The 17,162-nt window shown below is 44.1% G+C and overlaps 1 protein-coding gene across 1 annotated transcript; it reads right to left on the bottom strand.

The window, feature by feature from the left end:
• Window positions 1-2,121: 2,121 nt before the first annotated feature.
• Window positions 2,122-15,378, bottom strand: LOC135510573 (ephexin-1-like). Its single transcript, XM_064931592.1, has 16 exons — window positions 15,155-15,378; window positions 12,613-13,145; window positions 9,529-10,284; window positions 9,365-9,419; window positions 8,980-9,032; window positions 8,485-8,765; window positions 7,543-7,703; window positions 7,165-7,317; window positions 6,755-6,884; window positions 6,513-6,587; window positions 5,950-6,042; window positions 5,585-5,739; window positions 5,224-5,391; window positions 4,318-4,403; window positions 4,014-4,118; window positions 2,122-3,723 (listed from the first exon to the last, which is right to left on the bottom strand). The coding sequence occupies exons 2-16, from the start codon at window positions 13,040-13,042 to the stop codon at window positions 3,554-3,556; spliced, it is 2,871 nt and encodes a 956-aa protein (XP_064787664.1). The 5' UTR covers window positions 13,043-13,145; window positions 15,155-15,378; the 3' UTR covers window positions 2,122-3,553.
• Between the last annotated feature and the right edge of the window lie 1,784 nt (window positions 15,379-17,162).

Below are 17,162 nucleotides of genomic sequence, written 5' to 3'. Positions count from 1 at the left end.
TCTAGTGATATTGTTGACCATCAGCTGATCCAGGAAAGAAAACAAATATTGAAAGAAAATAATCAAGTTAAATGGTCTACTACTTCTGGGCAGGGAGAACGCCAGTACTCACCCGCACCTGAAAAACAAAGCAATGAGCACTCTGACTGACAAAAGAATGATTCATCAACAGATACATCTAATGCATTGGAATAATAAAGGCATGGGGTACTTTTATCAAGGACACATGACACACACACATAGTGAAGATGAGGAAGTACAAAGGAAAATCTGTGCATAAAGCGGCCGAAATTGCACTACTGCATGAACAGTGCCAACACATTAAAGTGCTTTAAATCAAAACTGGACATAGGTGGTCGGTCGGCGCAGTCTTTTCTTTTTCCCTCAGTAGGTCCACTGAAGCTAGTAGTTGGATATATTCCTATCTGACAAACAGAAGTCCAAGGGTTCGTCTGGGGGACACTCAGTCGGTCTCTCTTTGCTATAACATTGGGGTTCCACAAGGGTCAATGTTACTGAACTGTATTGTCTACAGTTCATTCGGAAAGGATTCAGAGCCTTTGACTTTTTCCACATTTTGTTACGTTACAGCCCTGTTCTAAAATGTATTACATTGTTTCCTTTCCTCATCTACACACAATACCCCATAATTGCATAGCAAAAACAGGTTTTTAGAGATGTTTTCACATTTATAAAGAATAAAGACTGAAATATAACATTGACAGAAGTACTCAGACCCTTTACTCAGTACCTTTGGCAGAGATTACAGCCTTGAGTCTTCTTAGGTATGACACTACAAGCTTGGCACACCTGTATCTGGGGAGTTTCTCCCATTCTTCTCTGCAAATCCTCTCAAGCTCTGTCAGGTTGGATGGGGAGAGTCGCTGCACAACTATTTTTAGGTCTCTCCAGAGATGTTCGATTGGGTTCAAGTCCGGGCTCTGGCTGGGCCACTCAAGGACATTCAGAGACTTGTCCCAAAGCCACTCTTGCGTTGTCTTGGCTCTGTGCTTAGGGTCATTGTCTTGTTGGAAGGTGAACCTTTGCCCCAGTCTGAGGTCCTGAGTGCTCTGGAGCAGGTTTTCAACAAGGATCTCTCTCGACTTTGCTCCGTTCCTCTTTCTCTCGATCCTGACTAGTCTCCCAGTCCATGCCACTGAAAAACATCCCCACAGCATGATGCTGCCACCACCATGCTTCACCGTAGGGATGGTGCCAGGTTTCCTCCAGACGTGACACTTGGCACACATTATTCCATGTCTGTGGAACTTGTTCAGTTTGTCTCAGTTGTTGAATCTTGTTATGTTCATACAAATATTTACACCTTAAGTTTGCTGAAAATAAACGCAGTTGACAGTGAGAGGACGTTTCTTTTTTTTGCTGAGTTTATATATGTATGCTATGATCTGAGATATTGCCTCACAAGCAGGAGCTACCATTCTGAAACCAATTGAATCACTCCACAAACAAACACTTTAGAGTTTTGGTAACAAACCGAACAGTTACCACTACTGTCATATCATTCACAAACATAATTGTTTTAGTCTGGATAGCTTGAAGCAGAATGTAGATGCAAGCCTTGTCTTTCAGATCCTGCATGGTCTTGCCCCTTCACCTCTTTGCTGGCATATCATGCTGAAGGAAAGCACTTCCAGGATAACAAGGGCAGTAACTAGAGGTGACTGCAGTTGTCCCTTTCTGACACCGTAAACTCAGTCAATCGACCTTCTCTGTTAGAGCTATAATATACTTGAATACACTGCCCATGGACTTGAGAAACTGCACTGATTATTGCACTTTTAAATTGAAATTGGAAACATGGCTCAAATCTATCCAAACCTGTACACCTGAGTTATCTGTGGTTCCTCATATGTAAGACGACAGTTGATGATATTGTTGTTGTTAGAATTATATGTTATTGGATGCATTTGTATTTAGTATTTTCTTGTGTGAGTATTTGTAGTGTGACTGTGTAATTGCCCTTACCTGCCCTGGGACTACGGGTGCCAATTAGCTTTTGGCTAACCCTGGCACATTTTATATGGATGTTTCATTATTGTAATATTAATGTGCATGAATAAAATAAAAACACAAATGGTTTAAACCATGACAGAGGTGGGATGAATGTTTGATATGGAAGCTTTTATTTTTTATATTTAACACTGTAAAACATATTCACCACTACATTTTAAACAAACAGAAGAATGGTGAAATTAGCATTATTTAGAGACCTCCCTCTCCAAGTTTGACTTCTGTTGCATTTAGGGGAGCTAATGTCTCATTTAGGGGAGCTGAGACCCCCCCTCTCACACACACACATACACTGTAATTTGCACAATTTACCTAATGCAGGAGAGTAAAGTGCTCTACGGGTGTGTGTCTATCTTGCACACACTGAATATGTTAAATTGGGGTGGCAGGTAGCCTGGCGGGTAGGAGCATTGGGCCAGTCACAAAAAGGTTGCTGGGCCAACTTCAACCAGTAAAATGGTTCTTTGGCTATATTTTTGCTACAGCCTATAACAATGAGCGTTAGCATTCTAGCTAACAACCGCTGCATCCAAAATGGTTATTTTGCAAAGCTCACAAACAAATATAACCCTAGCTACTGTTCAAGCAAGAATCAGAACATCCTTGTAAGCATATGAGAACTTATATTTTGTTTAGAAGTAATAAAACCTTAAATCTAGGCTATGTTGAATGAGCGCAGATGGTGATGGCTTTCTTACTGCCGCCAAGAGTTGCGTGCATCCGGGGGAAAAGGGTCTATATGATCCACTAATGCAACCCTCAGGAACAACTACATGGACATAACAGAGGAAAGAATGGTAAATGGAATGGAAGGAATCAATAGGCTACAAATTGAAGGAAACAAACACTAAAGTGACAGATATAAATGTATGAACTGACGGGGGTCTCCCGATAGTGGCTAATATTTAACATGATACAAATTGTAAAATAAAACAGAGAGAAGCCCTGGCATTACCAAAGAGTTTACACCTATGAGGCCTGTTGAGGAATTAATACACATATGGTATCATAATACTAAAGTAGGATTCAACTAGATGTTTCGGCTCTATGTTACCGATATTGCGACTCTACCGTCTAATGACGGTCAAATGTATTCAACCCTGTAGTGATTATGAAACCGCAGCAGTAGGACACACACACACTAACACACACTAACACACACTTTACAGGGATAAGTATACTAGGTTCAGAAGAAGTTTCTCATCCTTTTCCTCCTGTAAAACTACATATCATTTCCTGGTTCTTAAAAGTTCCCCAAAGAAACCCTATCCCACAACTTCACCAAATGACTAACTTGAACAAAACAAAACATGCCAATCAAACAATTTGATAAGATAGAGCTCCTCCAAATGCTCCTTATGTCTCCAGCTAAGAGTTCTTCAGGGGACTATGCATGGCAAGCACTGGTTCACTCTCCCCTATCCAGTTTAATATTCCGGCAACGTTCTAGTGACGTTATGTAAACGTTCGACTGACATTCTGCGGAGTGCTTGTCGATGTTCTCCTGATGTTCCCATCAACATTACGGGGTAGTCTTGGTCATGTTGTTGGTGACAATGCTGGCGGCCTGAATGACCCGATAGCGTTCTCGAAGGTTCCGCCGCCGCACATGCTCGTTGGTGATCTCTACAGCGTTCTCCACAGGAAACCAACCCTTCTGTCCGTTGGAGAGACGGATCCCCTCGTACCAACCTAGAGGGAGGGGAGGAAGAGGGAGCGGAGAGATAGGATGTTTACATAGAAGTCATGCAGAATAACCAACATCACAAATCAATAAACTGCTAGCAGGTACAGGGTTGAATTAGAATTGTTGGGATAAAGACGTACAAAGAGGGGGGTTGGGGGAAAGATGAGTTTAACGTATTACTGTGTTATCATTTTATCAAGTAAAGCATGAGTTTTATCTGGTTTGTAAAATAAAGTGCTACCCAGTATCCTAAACTAACCACGGGTCGGGACATTCGTTTCCTGCCGGGTCTTACCCTCGTTGGTCTTGCGCACCACGTTGATGATCTCAGTGGCTTCTAGGTTGAGCTCATCAGCCTGCTGAGCGACATACTGCTCCACACACTGCACCTGAGGACAGTCTGAGGACAGAGACAAGACTAAATATCAACAAACCCGAACAATTATAAACCACAAGTGCAAATAGCACAAAGTGTGTCCATGTAAGGTAAACTGAGGATAGATGTCAGTGTTGATTGTTGAATTTAGCCCAGTCACTACAAGCTGCCTTACTGCAGCTAATTATAGGTTGTGTGTCACCAAGCTAAACCAGTCGCTCACCCCAGTCCTCATAGACAACTTCCTCCTTGTCCCCATCAGGTTTCATGGGGTCAGGGAACGCTGCTATCCATCGGTGCAGGTCAGACCTGAGAAGAATGGATGAGGGGAAAAGAAAGGCAAGAAGAGAGAAGGAGGAAGAATGGACATGTGAAACAGACCGTAGACACACACACACACACACACAAATACCACATCTGTTAACAAAAATAGGTGTACTTATGTCTGAGGGAAAATACTGTACCGGTTCTCCTAGTCTGCCCGTATCTCAGGTATGTTGGTGTTAACTGGAGTATGTGACTGACTGTGTGTTTGTGAGCATTATGGGCTGTCAATGCATTCCTGTGATGACTACTGTAGGTTAATCATTGTCAGTTGGCAGTGTGTTACATAATGAAGACATTTTTAGCCACCAACCTGATGATATATGTTGTTTTCTATTGTCACATACACCAGATAGGTTCAGTGAAATGTGTTTTACAAGGTTAGCCATAGTAGTACGACACCCCTGGAGCAAATTAGGGTTAAGTGGCACGCTCAAGGGCACATTGAAAGACTTTCACCTTGTTGGCTCGGGTATTCGATCCAGTGACATTTCAGTTACTGGCCCAATGCTCTAACCACTAGGCTACCTGCTGCCATGGTATACCTGACTCACATATGCTCTTTCACTTCCTCTCACACTTTCTACCTCTTCTTCTGTCACTTTCTGTCTCTCTTCAACATCTCTACGGAATCTCTCTCTACCTTTCTGTACTGTTTCTCTCTCATTACGGGGTATTATGTGTAACATATGCACCATACACACGGTTTTATTTCTCTCTCACTCACACACACACACACACACACACACACACACACACACACACACACACACACACACACACACACACAGTGTGTACTACTCACTGTGAAGGGGCCTTCATCAGTCTCTCCATCATGCGTCCCTGGTGGTTCTCCAGTAGAGTCAGACAGAAGCAATGTTCATAGCTAGGGTTGGAGACCTGGTCGTCTCCTATTGGCTGAACCTGGACCAGGGTGCGGTGGGCGTGGTCCAACACCACAAAACGCTCTGAACTAACAGGGATGAGAGGAGGAGCCAAACACATTGAAGGCAGTCTAGGACTCATCCTAGACTATGAATGTAGAGCCATCCTCTAATCTAGCACAACATTTGCTTATAAATGTGAAGCATTAATGAGGGATAAAGGCCTTAAGAAGGTTTATAATGGCTTCATAAAGCCCTATGAACACCACATGGGGAACTCACCCCTTCTTGGTGGCGATGATGAGCAGGTCGTTGAAGAGGAAGAGGTAGACGGGGGTGAACTTGTGACCCAGGTTGAAAAGGGTGCTCCCTTTGGCCATCTCCTGTAACTCCCCACGCTTCTCCAAGACACGGGTTTGGGAAATGATGGGGATGGCCTGATAGAGAGGGAGGGAAAGAGAGGTGGGGAGGATAGATGGAGAGAGAGAGAGGTGGAGAAAGAGAGAGGGAGAAGGGGGATAGATTGAGAGAGGGGGGGTAGAAAGAGAGAGAGAGAGAGAAATGTATAAGAATCAAGCTGAAAGGGATAGGGTTCTAGTGTATTTGGGTGGTGAATTAACTGACTGACTGCCTGATTAATTGATTACCTTGAGCTTGTCAAACTCCAGCGTCTTAGAGAGGTGGATCAGCTCCTCCACCTGTTTCATCTTTCCCACCTGGGTGTTGCACTCCTCTATGATCTGAGACAGAGGGATAGAAAGAGGAAGACAGAGAGAGACAAAAACAAAGAGAAATTGTGTGAGAAAAACGACAGGAGACTGAATGAAAGAGACCTCTTGGCAGCTCCTCCACGTTTCCTTTCACACAGACATGTGGAACAATCCCAATAACCCTTCTCTCATGTCATGAAAATCCATGTTCCTCTATTTCACAAGTGTATCACGTTCATCTCTTTTTCAAGAGGTTCCCGCTCTACTTGAATAACATTAGCTGGTACTCCAGTGTCAGACAGTCTTCATCTCTCTCAACCTGTACTTGGTCATATGGTCTGCAGTGACACAATAGGACATCAATCCCACACTAAAGACCAGGGGACTGGCGTCATTGTTCCATAATTCCAGACTGGGATGGACCACTGCTTTAGAATGGAACAGTCAGAATGTCTGGTGACGGGCAGACGGATGGATGGAAAGACGAAAGGTGCGGTTACCTTAGAAACAGAGTCCAAGGCGTTGGAGGCAGTCTGCTCTTCTTTCGTCCCCAAATGTGTTCTCTTCAGGATGTTCTGATAAACAACAACCACAAGCCATGTTACACAAGACAAACAAACAAAAAAGACAAGCAAAAAAAGTCTAAAATCATAAGGGTTATCGCTTTTCCCTACGATCACACGCTGTTGTAGTCCACATCACAGCAGCCCACAACAACTGCAGTTACCATGATGCCCCTCACCTCGATGAGTATCTTGATGCGTGTGATTCGCTGGAAGGGCAGCAGCAGGAAGGACATGAATGGCAGCCTCTGGCACTGAGGAGACTCCTGCAGACGGGTGATGACCGTGGCAAAGTCCACATTGGTTTTCCTGTGGGGACAAACACATCATTCAGGACCCCCTCCTCCTCTGGTTGAATCAATTGTCAGACCAAGAGGCCTCTGAGTAGGTTTGCAGAATTCTGGTAACTTTCCCAAAATTCCAAAGTTTTCCAAAAATTCCAGTTGGAAGATTCCTGGAATCAGGATGGAGTAAGCAGAAAATCTGTGAATCCTCCAACAGGGATTTCAGGAAAATCTGGGAATTCTGGGTGAAATTGCCAACATTTTGCAACCCTACCTGTTAGACCCAGTAATGAAGCCAGTCTTACATGAGGGAGGTGTAAGTCTTATCCTGGTAGATTTGGTTGCGGACGTAGTCGATGTAGACCGGGAAGTTGTGCTGAGCATGGAAATGGATGATGTCACAGATGTCGGAGAACACCAGACTCTCTTCCTTACGGTTCACTAGGGCCATCAGAAAACTAATGGGGGGGGGGGGGGGGAAGAGTTAGAAAGGTCATGGTTGATTTCCATTAAGGGGTTTATTAAAAACAACAAAACAGTGAGGGAGGAACATTTTTATTTATATTAATGTTGGACGACAACAAAACCCTCCACATGCTGCTGATTCAAGTCATCACTCCTTCCTTACTGTTTTAGCCAAGTACCACTCTCTAGCCATCCCTCCATTCCTCCCTCTCTCTCACCTCTCGCTGACCTCCAGGACTCGCAGGACATTGGAGAAGAGAGTCTTCCTGTCCCGGATGATCAGCACCTCCTCCAGCTCCCGGGATTCCAGGAAGTGTTCATTGAGAACGCGTAGGGAACGCACGTACGACGCTTCCGATGTCAACACCTCAAACATACTCTGAGGGGAGAGAGACAATGGGATGGTGAACTTCTAATTCATACAGTACAATCAGCCCATCACTGAAATATCCCAAGACATACAATATGGGCTGATTAATATGGCCACATTTCTGTACTGAATTTTCAATTGATGCAGACATTCAGTCCATTGAGGTGAAATTCAGTCAACTAAAATATCAATAATTCACTTTACTTGATGACTGAAAACCCAAGTATGGATAACTGTATATGTGGAATGTGTCTGAAAGTGGGCAGGGCAAAATAAATGGGTGGATCATCAGCAAATGGTGTAACTGATTGGTTAGATGGTTTTGATTAAGCTGTGTTGTTTTTCGTTTCTTAACGCATTTTTATTGTTCAGTTCCTGTGTGGTGATACTGGTGCTTTTTCAGGATCGATGGTTTGTTTTTACGTAGCAGGTTACGAGAACTAACGTAGCAGGTTAGGAGAATTAAAGTAGCAGGTTAACATAACAGGTTAGGAGAATGAGGTTAAGGTTAGGAAAAGGGTTAGGGTTAGGCTTAGCTAAAATGCTCTCACAGTTGCAGCCACGCAAAACTGCCCTGTGTGGCAACAAATGCGGCAAATTAGTTGCTTGCTTTTTATATACCCACTTCTGTTGATACGCCTGTTTATGTTGACACACCCATGTTCCAGCAGCCATGCAGTTAACTGTGAAAAGCTGAGCCATAAATTGCATTTGCTTCTCTATTCTCATTCCCCCCCTCCCCTCCTATTCTCCCACCTCTCTCCTCCTATCCCCCCCACCCCACCCTCACCTCCTGGTATTTGCACTGTGCAGGGCTGAGGGTCTCCAGCACCCCACTTTTCCGTACTTCTGGTAGGTCCTGCCACAGGGTGCTCTGGCCCAGGGTGGGCAACGGAATAGTAGCACTGGGTGCCCCATTGCCATTGCCCACCGCCCCCATGCCCACTCCACCCCGGCGTGCAGGCCAGTCCATGTCGTAGTCAGCGCTGGCCTTGCTGGTGTTGCGGCACACCGTCTGGCGCCGGATCTCCTTGTGGATGACGGTAGCACGGTACGTCTGGTAAAGAGGCACTGAGGGGTCAAAGGGCAAAGGTCAAACACTAAAAAGGATAAGGTTTAAATATGTGTGGTATTACTCTATGGGTGACCCTCAAACAATGATGATGGACCAAGAATGTTCTGTTCCTTTGGTCTAATGTTACACCTATAGCTCTGTAACCTGATTCATGCATGACTGATATTTTGGGTGCTTTTTGGTTGTGTCAGGGGTGTCAGGTAACCTTACCATCCAGCTGTCTGGACTCCCAGCCAATAAAGCATCCTCTCCTGAGAGGGGCACTGGGAAGAAGAAGAGCAGGGTGTCCTATAACTGACTGAGCTGGACAATGAATGAGTGAGAAATAGGTCTGGTTCTAACACTTTAAATATGCTTCCTTCCTTCCTTCCTCCCCTCCTTTCGGTAATCACTGATAAGTGATTGGATAAGTGAAACCCTATCACCGACACCAATCCAACCCTCTCTGATCTGTGGTCACTTACAGGAAGGAAGGAAGATTTTCAGCAGGGCCAAAACGAGACATGGGAGATGAGAGTACAACAGGAAATATGGAGGTCATCAGAAGAGACATAAGAGGAAGAAATAGAAGAACCTCGGGGATGAGTGAGCTCACCTGTCTTCTTCTGTGTCCTTCTCCTCTCCTTCAGAGCTTCCATCCTCCTCGTGTTCTAGAGTGAGACACAAAAGCATGAACAATATACCTTTTTCTATTGTATGACCTCTCACTATAAAGGATGTCAGAAAACAGGTTTATTGCGAGTTTTCTTTTATAGCGACCTTTTATAGCTTGCTTGACGGAATGGAAGGAGATGCCTGTCTTGGGGGGCTGAGGTGGGGGGACTCTGTTGCCCGCCCGGTGGAGTACTATGGGACTGGCAGAAGGATTGGGGGGTGAGGGGCGCAGGGAGCGCCATTCCTCCGCGGTGGGCTGGGGCAAGGCGATACCCCCCCTGGGAATGGGCATGAGGTTGTGGCCGGGTGTTTTGGACTTGTCCTGGGCGAGAGATACCCGAGGTGGGATAGCCACAGAGGCATCCTCAGTAGTCTGGGTTTGGGATGGGTCCGAATCGGACTGGACCGAAGTGTTGTCCTCCGAGTTGCTGGAGGACAGTTTTGACCAATGGACAGGTTTCTGAACCTTGATAAGGGGAATGTCCAGTTCTTGACAGATCTTTCTAGGTGTTGGATCCACCATTAGTAGAGTAGTTTCATATATAGACTCTTCCTCCTCCTCTATGGAAGCTTTAAAATGGGTCTGTTTAGGGGGAGTGGGGGGGCGTTTTATGGCCAAGGAGGTCCCCTCCCCTCCACTCTCTTCCTCCTCCCTTTCCAGCTTAACCTCCTCCTCCTTTTCATCTTCTTTCTCTTCCTCATCGATGGGCACCCATACCAGCTTCATGCCGGGCATGTGGACGTGACAAACACAACTGCATTCCCAGTCGAAGCATGGGTTAAGGGGCGTGTCTGAACTGTGCTCCGCCTCTGCTTCCACTCCTCCAATCAGCTGTCGCTCTACCTCCTTTCCGCCAGGTGCTGATGGGAGAGGGAATGACACATATCACTAAATTAGCATTAACATAACATCACTTTTTACATCCACTGCCACGTGTTTGCCTAGATATTTGCAGTAATGGGAAATTAGCAAAGCATCAGAAATAACATTTTTTGTTTTGTTTTGCTTTATTGTTAAAAGGAAGCCCAAGAACTAGGGATCACTTTCTCTGTTGACCCTTGAACCTTGGCAGACTTAAACCCTTTATGGCGTTCACTGATCACTGTGAATGTGTTGCTTCCTGCCTAGAATGTTCCTATATCTGATTTATATGATAGCAGGGCATATCACTTTCACTGTGTGTGCGTGTGTGCGCGTGTGTGCGCGCGTGTTTCTCTTTCTGTGTCCTGATTGACCTCAGTTCTCTAGGGAAAGGTAACAAAAGAAAACACCACCCCGACATTTTATTTTGATATTTGTTGCATTAGTCCATTGTTGACATAGTCCCACAAGTTTTCAAGATATGTACATATCAAAATACAGAAATTCAAAATTCAAAATCATCATTTTGCATCATATGCAGCATCATACAGTGATGATTTCCGTATTTTGAAAGCTACATATCTTGAAAAATTGAGTGCTGACAAGCCAAACATTTTGGGACTATATCAACAATGGACTAATGAAACAAATACCAAAAGATAGTTTTTGGGTGGAGTTTCCCTTTAAACCTTAGGCCTCACAAAAAGAGTGCATCATAACAGAAGAGAGTGAATAAAGGGAGTCTCCAGTGCCTGAACAGTAACGATTGACGTGGTAGAAGCAGTCTGATGACCGTGTCATAGCATAGTTAAGAGATGAGTGAAATGAAGTCACGTGGTCCTGTCTGGCTCAGGTGGTAGAGCATAGTGCTTCCACCTCCAGGGTTGTGGGTTTGATTCCCAGGGCCACCCAAAGGTAAAATGTATGTATGCGTGCATGACTAAGTTGCATTGGATAACAGTGTCTGCTAAATGGGATATATTATTACTTGGGAATGTGTGCGTTTTAGTTTACTATCTTTGAGGGGACCAGAAGTCCTCACAAGGATAGTAAAGCAAGGAAAAGTGGGACAAGTGGGAACATTTCGCCGGTCCCCACAAGGAAACAGCATATTGTAGAGGTTAGGTTTAGAGTTAGGGTTACAATTAGGATTAGGGTTAGGTTTAGGCGTTTGGGGTTAAGTTTAGGGATTATGGAAAATAGGATTTTGAATGGGAATCAATTATTTGGTCCCCACAACGATAGAAAACAGATGTGTGTGTTTGTTTTCTTAGCCAAATTAACATCATTCTTAGTTTCATAATACACAGTTCTGCTTTGTCAGATAAACGTAGGGAAGTATTATCAAGTTATTTAGCTTCATGAGCATTTAATACTAACAGGAAACAGCCAAAAATGTGAATCTATTTTGAAGTTTGTTTGTTCTTTTTTTGTTGTCAGAAATGCTATCAGCTCCTTATTTTCTTTCCCTCTGCAACAGTAGAAACAGTGAGACCCTCTTTAAGGCCTTTAAGTAGTGCAGTCTTAGACAGGGAGCCTCTGGCCCTCTCCCTCTCTTTCATTTCCTCTTGCGCTCTCTCCTCTTCTTCTGTCGCTTTCTGCCTCTCTTCGACGTCTCTACGTAACCTCTCTCTGCCAGTTTTTCTCTCTCTCTGTCTGGCACACTCACTTCTCGTCCCAGAGTGTGTTGGGGTACAGCCAGTCTGTTTCAGTAGACCTGCTTTACCTATACAGAGCTGTGTTTACCTACTGTATACAGGTGCTTCTGTCTGTCAGGGTAGTCTAGCCACACCCGTTTGTCTCTAGGTTAGGTGAATACAGGTGTCCCCCTCACGGCCTCAGGGACTAGGCAACACACACGAGCAGAGATTCCGCTCTCAAAGGAACATACCGCACATACTGCATACATTGCTGCATATGGTTAACATCAAACTGACAAAAGAAATGTGTCGAGGCACATGAAACCTGTCAATGATTGTTCCATTCAAATTCCCAACATGTTGTTTTGTTAACCTGCCACCCCCAGGTCGAGCTTGTGGGGTTGGGCTGGGAGTATTGGTAATGCTTTCGGAGGATATGTTATGAAAGTGATTATGTCACGTGTTACTGTGTTGCTTGACAACACTTGATTCATGAACACCCATGGGATAGCTCAATTGGGAAAAAATACAGTTCATTTTGTAGCTCTCCTCCGTAATGCTTGCCTTGTAGAAATGTAGGCTACATTGGTAATGCTAACAAATGATCAGTCCCTATCATAACATCTTTTTGTGAGAGGACTCATACAAATGAATATTGATGAATTCATTGATTGATATACTGTCTACCTGATCGACTGACTGTGATGCCATTTCCCTCCTCTCCTCCAGGGGTCTCTCTTTTGGCCTGCCGCAGGATCCGGCTCCTATTCATGGGCAGTGGAGGAGCCTGGTCTGGACCCCCAGACTGCTGGACAGAGTGCCGGGTCGGTTTGGGTTTGACTGTGGGGGCCCTCCTGGGCCCCCGGGTCCGGAGAGTTGGATTGGTGGTTAGTTTAGCATCTCCACTGGTGGTTGGTGTAGTCTCTGGGTGGCTGAACTTACTCACAATGCTGTTGACTTTCCCCCCCGGATTGTGGTCTGTGCTGCCCATCTCTCCGAGCTGGGAGGGGGTGGAGGGGGCTCCATTGGAGGAAGGGGTTTTTCTAGAGATGGGGGGCCGGGGTTTGGCCTCTGGTCTGGGGGGTAAGGGGGATGTGAAGTGTTCCGGGAAAGACATGTTGAGGGGTTTAGACTGGTCTGTATTTTGGGGGGTATTCCAATCTGAGCCCTGACCTATCAGAGGTCAAGTCAAGAGGTCAGTTTGGGCATGTCATTTTCACCTGAAGAGGAAAAGAGAGAGAGAGTCTGAATACAGCCGATCTGAATGATGGCAGTCTGACAGAGTTTCTCATTATTAGTGTCATTATACTGTTTTATTTTGTTCTCAGGTACGATATCAAATCAGGTCAAAGTTTATTTTGTAGCAGTTTATCGGATGTTATAGCGGGTGCAGCGAAATGCTTGTGTTACGAGCTTCTAACGGTGCAGTAAACATGTCAAACAATTACACAGATAATGTTCCAAAGCTAGAAACAAGAAATATGATGTGCGGCAAGACAACCATTGTATGAATTCATTGTGACAGCAATACAACTTTTCATACACACAGAGCATCATTCTGCAATTATGTACTCTAATGGGTCTTCCTCTAATCCTCTAGTCTTTCTCTGTAGCTGCAGAAGAGATCCTCAAGTGAAAGAAAGGAATGAAGACTTGGCCTCGAAAGAGGCACACCTTCCGAGACACATTCACAACAGGTTGAATTCCAGAAAATTCTATACTTACCGCACCCATAGGATTGAGCAATAACTATCAATCTGAAAAAGCAGCTGAGGAATGATGATAAAGCTATAGGACAGCTTGGCATTATAAAATGCAAAAGGAGGCAGCATTGTCACGATTGTAGGGATTCGTATATCTTGCTTCCCTTGGCGGCAGGTAGCCTCGTTGTTAAGAGCGCCCTGCCAGTACTGATCGGTTGCTGGTTTGAATCCCATAGCCAGCATAGTGGAACAATCTGCTGTTCTGCCCTTGAGCAAGGTAGTTACCCCCAAGAACAGCTACTCCCTGGGTGTTGATGATGTCAAATAAGACAGGCCCCTGCACCTCTTCGATTCAGAGGTGTTGGGTTAAATGCAGAAGACACATTTTGGTTAAATGCATTCAGTTGAACAACTGACTTGATATCCCCTGGTCTGTAGGCCTACTTGTTGATCAGTTTCAGGACTGGCCCAGACTTGTAGTTATTATCCTACAGGTGTGTGTGTGTGTGTGTGTGTATGTGTGTGTGAGCGAGAGAGCAACCCAGCAAATTCAGTGAGTGACATACCCCCCTAGGTATTAATAGTTGAGTTACAGTAGTTCAACACAGTTTTATCTTGCAAGTATGCCACCTTGAACAATTTTACAGTTTTCAACTCTCTGACAACAGAGGTTACATAAGTAGGTTTAACGATAGGCAACTCAACAATAAAATATCCTTAATGCCGGAGTCCATTCATCCATCGAAATCATGATCTGGAAATTGGTGTGCAAATACCTGACTACGCTGCTCAGATTACTGCACCAATTTTTTTTTGTTAAACCTCCTGCTTTGGGCTGGATGTGTAAATGTGTAGTTCATACATGTATAATCTATGAGCAGAATTCTACATGTTCCTCCATGTGAGCCAGCCTCCTAGCAATTTGAGAGAGAGAGAGAGAGAGAGAGAGAGAGAGAGAGAGAGAGAGAGAGAGAGAGAGAGAGAGAGAGAGAGAGAGAGAGAGAGAGAGAGAGAGAGAGAGAGAGAGAAAATTGGATGGGATTGGGACATTTCTGTACTGTTTTGGAATGGATCACGTGGTCATGTGCTTTGGCCATGTAAAAACACATTACAGTTCCATGCATTAATGCACTCTGAATCGAGCTCGACCACAAGTAGTAAGTTACAGTAAGAACTCCTTTGCAGCAGTGAGACATGATTTGTTACATTCACTACATTCATACTAAACAGAGGATGGGATTTGTACCACCGTTTAGGTTTCCGACATTCTATAAAAATGGAAAATTATGTCATGAACAAATGAATTTCATTGAGACCAAAACTGAAAAGCCTCGGTTTTCATTCAGCATATACTTCCGATGAGTTACCACAGATGTTGCAATATTCAACCATAGCAATGACTTATCATCAGCTGTGTGGTAAAGCTTCTCTTTTTTAAGAAGGTTGTTGCTTTGCTCTCTGTAACTTCAGAAATGAGATCAGTTGAGAATTGAGATCATACATTTGTAAAGATTCCAATGGCTCACCTGTACGCATGGTTGGGAGTCAATTCCAGTCAGTTTGAGGTATTAATCCAGTTGTCCATCATTCTCTATAAAGACATCAAATCCATTCAGGAAATATCTATATCGGCAACTACAACATCCTGAATCCTGAGATTGTATTGCAGATGGAGGGTGTTCTGCCTTTAACAGTTTCAACAATGCTGTGTCCTCAGTGTTTGTCTCTGACTTAGACTTTCTGTTGAAGCTTTTTGGCAAAAACAGCACTGGCTAGTCAGACAGGTTTGTGACGTGGTGAGGTTGTTTTACTTGTATGAACAGTCACTCTGCCTTGTACAAGAGAATGGGGGTCAATCCATTTGAATTCAATCACTTTTTTTTGACAGAATCCCTTTTGAATTGAAACAAGACTTTATGTACCTGTTTGGAAGAAGGGGTCCGGAACGTGCTTTTTGGACCCAGTTGACACACAACGTGCTCTTGAATACAGGGCGTGTGGCATTTCAATCAGAAATAGAATTCATAGAATGGATCTATCCCTTCAGACCACTGCAATTGAAATGTTTTAACTTCAAATTACTACCACAAAGATGACCGCCAGTCCACCCACCGTCGTATGTCAAATTAAATGTCTATTCTGTTATCTATATCTCTATGATTCCAATAGGTTTCCTATGGAGGGTTGACATCTCAACCGTTTACCTTTTCCAGTGGTGCAAAATGTTTCAACTTTGAGCACCTTTATCTTGACAGTCTTGGCATTCAGGTCCAAAAAGTTGCTCTCTGAGCGCTTCTACACTGGGCAAATATGTATGAAAGGTGCTGCTGCTTCCGTTCCCATCCGGCTGCCACCAGTCCATCATCTAACACTCATCTCAGTTATTTCTAAGCCTGTATATTTCAGTTATTTGTTGGAAACAAGCATCATTATGTTGTCATCTAGTCACATTTGTTAATTTTTCAAGCTGTAGCACAAAACATTTTTTACATACATCAGGTTTTTCAAGGACCAATGAGTTTGGTCTGCTTCGTGTTTTCATTTTTGACGTGGAAAAAATATCGTGATACTGGTATGGTCACAGCCCTAACCATCTCATTATATGCTTGGTTAAATGTCACTTATGATTATTTCTGCCTGAACGGTTGCCTGAGGCACACTGTCACACTTGAGACCTAAACTCCTTTAGCACATAACACCAACTTAGACTTGTTGATGACTTTCAACTTGATGTGCTAGATAGACAGTGTGTGTGAATTCTGGTTCCAGCTTTAGCCTCAGGTTCTGACCAACAATGGAAGTAGGGGTAGCTGCTTGTGAACATACACAAATAACTGATAGACAACACAGTACTCATTATGGCTCCTTAAATGTACACCCCTCTGCCTGTCTGTGACCAAACATCAACATGGATAACCATTGTCCTCCCTTGCCTTCGTACCTGTTTCAGTCAATAGCAGCCTTCTCCATGTTTCAGGCAGACAGGCTATCAGGCCAGTCTTTCAGCTGTCTGGGTGGCTGGTCTCAGACGATCCCGCAGGTGGAGAAGCCGGATGTGGAGGTCCTGGGCTGGCGTGGTTACACATGGTTTGCGTTTGCGAGACAGGTTGGGTGTACTGACAAAATCACTAAAACGACGTTGGAGGCGGCTTATGGCAGAGACATGAATATTAAATTATTTGGCAACAGCTCTGTTGGACATTACTGCAGTCAGCATGCCAATTGCAAGCTCCCTCAAAACTTGAGATATCTATGGCATTGTATTGTGTGACCTAACTACCATGTGTTGTCCCTAGCACAAGGTACGTATTGATCATGCTTTTTAATCACCTTCTTGATATGCCACACCTGTCAGGTGGATGGATTATCATGGCAAAGGGGAAATACTCACTAACAGGGATGTTAACCAATTTATTCATAAAATTTGAGAGAAGCAAGCTTTTATCTTATTGCTGGTAGATTTTATTTCAGCTCATGAAACATGGGACCAAAACGTTACATGTTGTGTTTACCTTTATGTTCAGTATATATTCG

The sequence above is a fragment of the Oncorhynchus masou genome, chromosome 23, assembly GCF_036934945.1.
Source record: "Oncorhynchus masou masou isolate Uvic2021 chromosome 23, UVic_Omas_1.1, whole genome shotgun sequence".
NCBI lineage: Eukaryota > Metazoa > Chordata > Actinopteri > Salmoniformes > Salmonidae > Oncorhynchus > Oncorhynchus masou.
Note: the sequence above shows the minus strand (reverse complement) of the source record. Positions and strands in the feature narration are given on the sequence as shown.

Coding starts and splice junctions, on each gene's coding strand:
- LOC135510573 (XM_064931592.1), bottom strand. CDS start 13,042: ATGTCTTTCCCGGAACACTTCACATCCCCCTTACCCCCCAGACCAGAG. Junction 7,318..7,542: donor GTCCTGGAGGTCAGCGAGAG/GTGAGAGAGAGG, acceptor CCCCCCCATTAG/TTTTCTGATGGCCCTAGTGA. Junction 4,404..5,223: donor CTGATGAAGGCCCCTTCACA/GTGAGTAGTACA, acceptor CATTCTTCTCAG/GTCTGACCTGCACCGATGGA.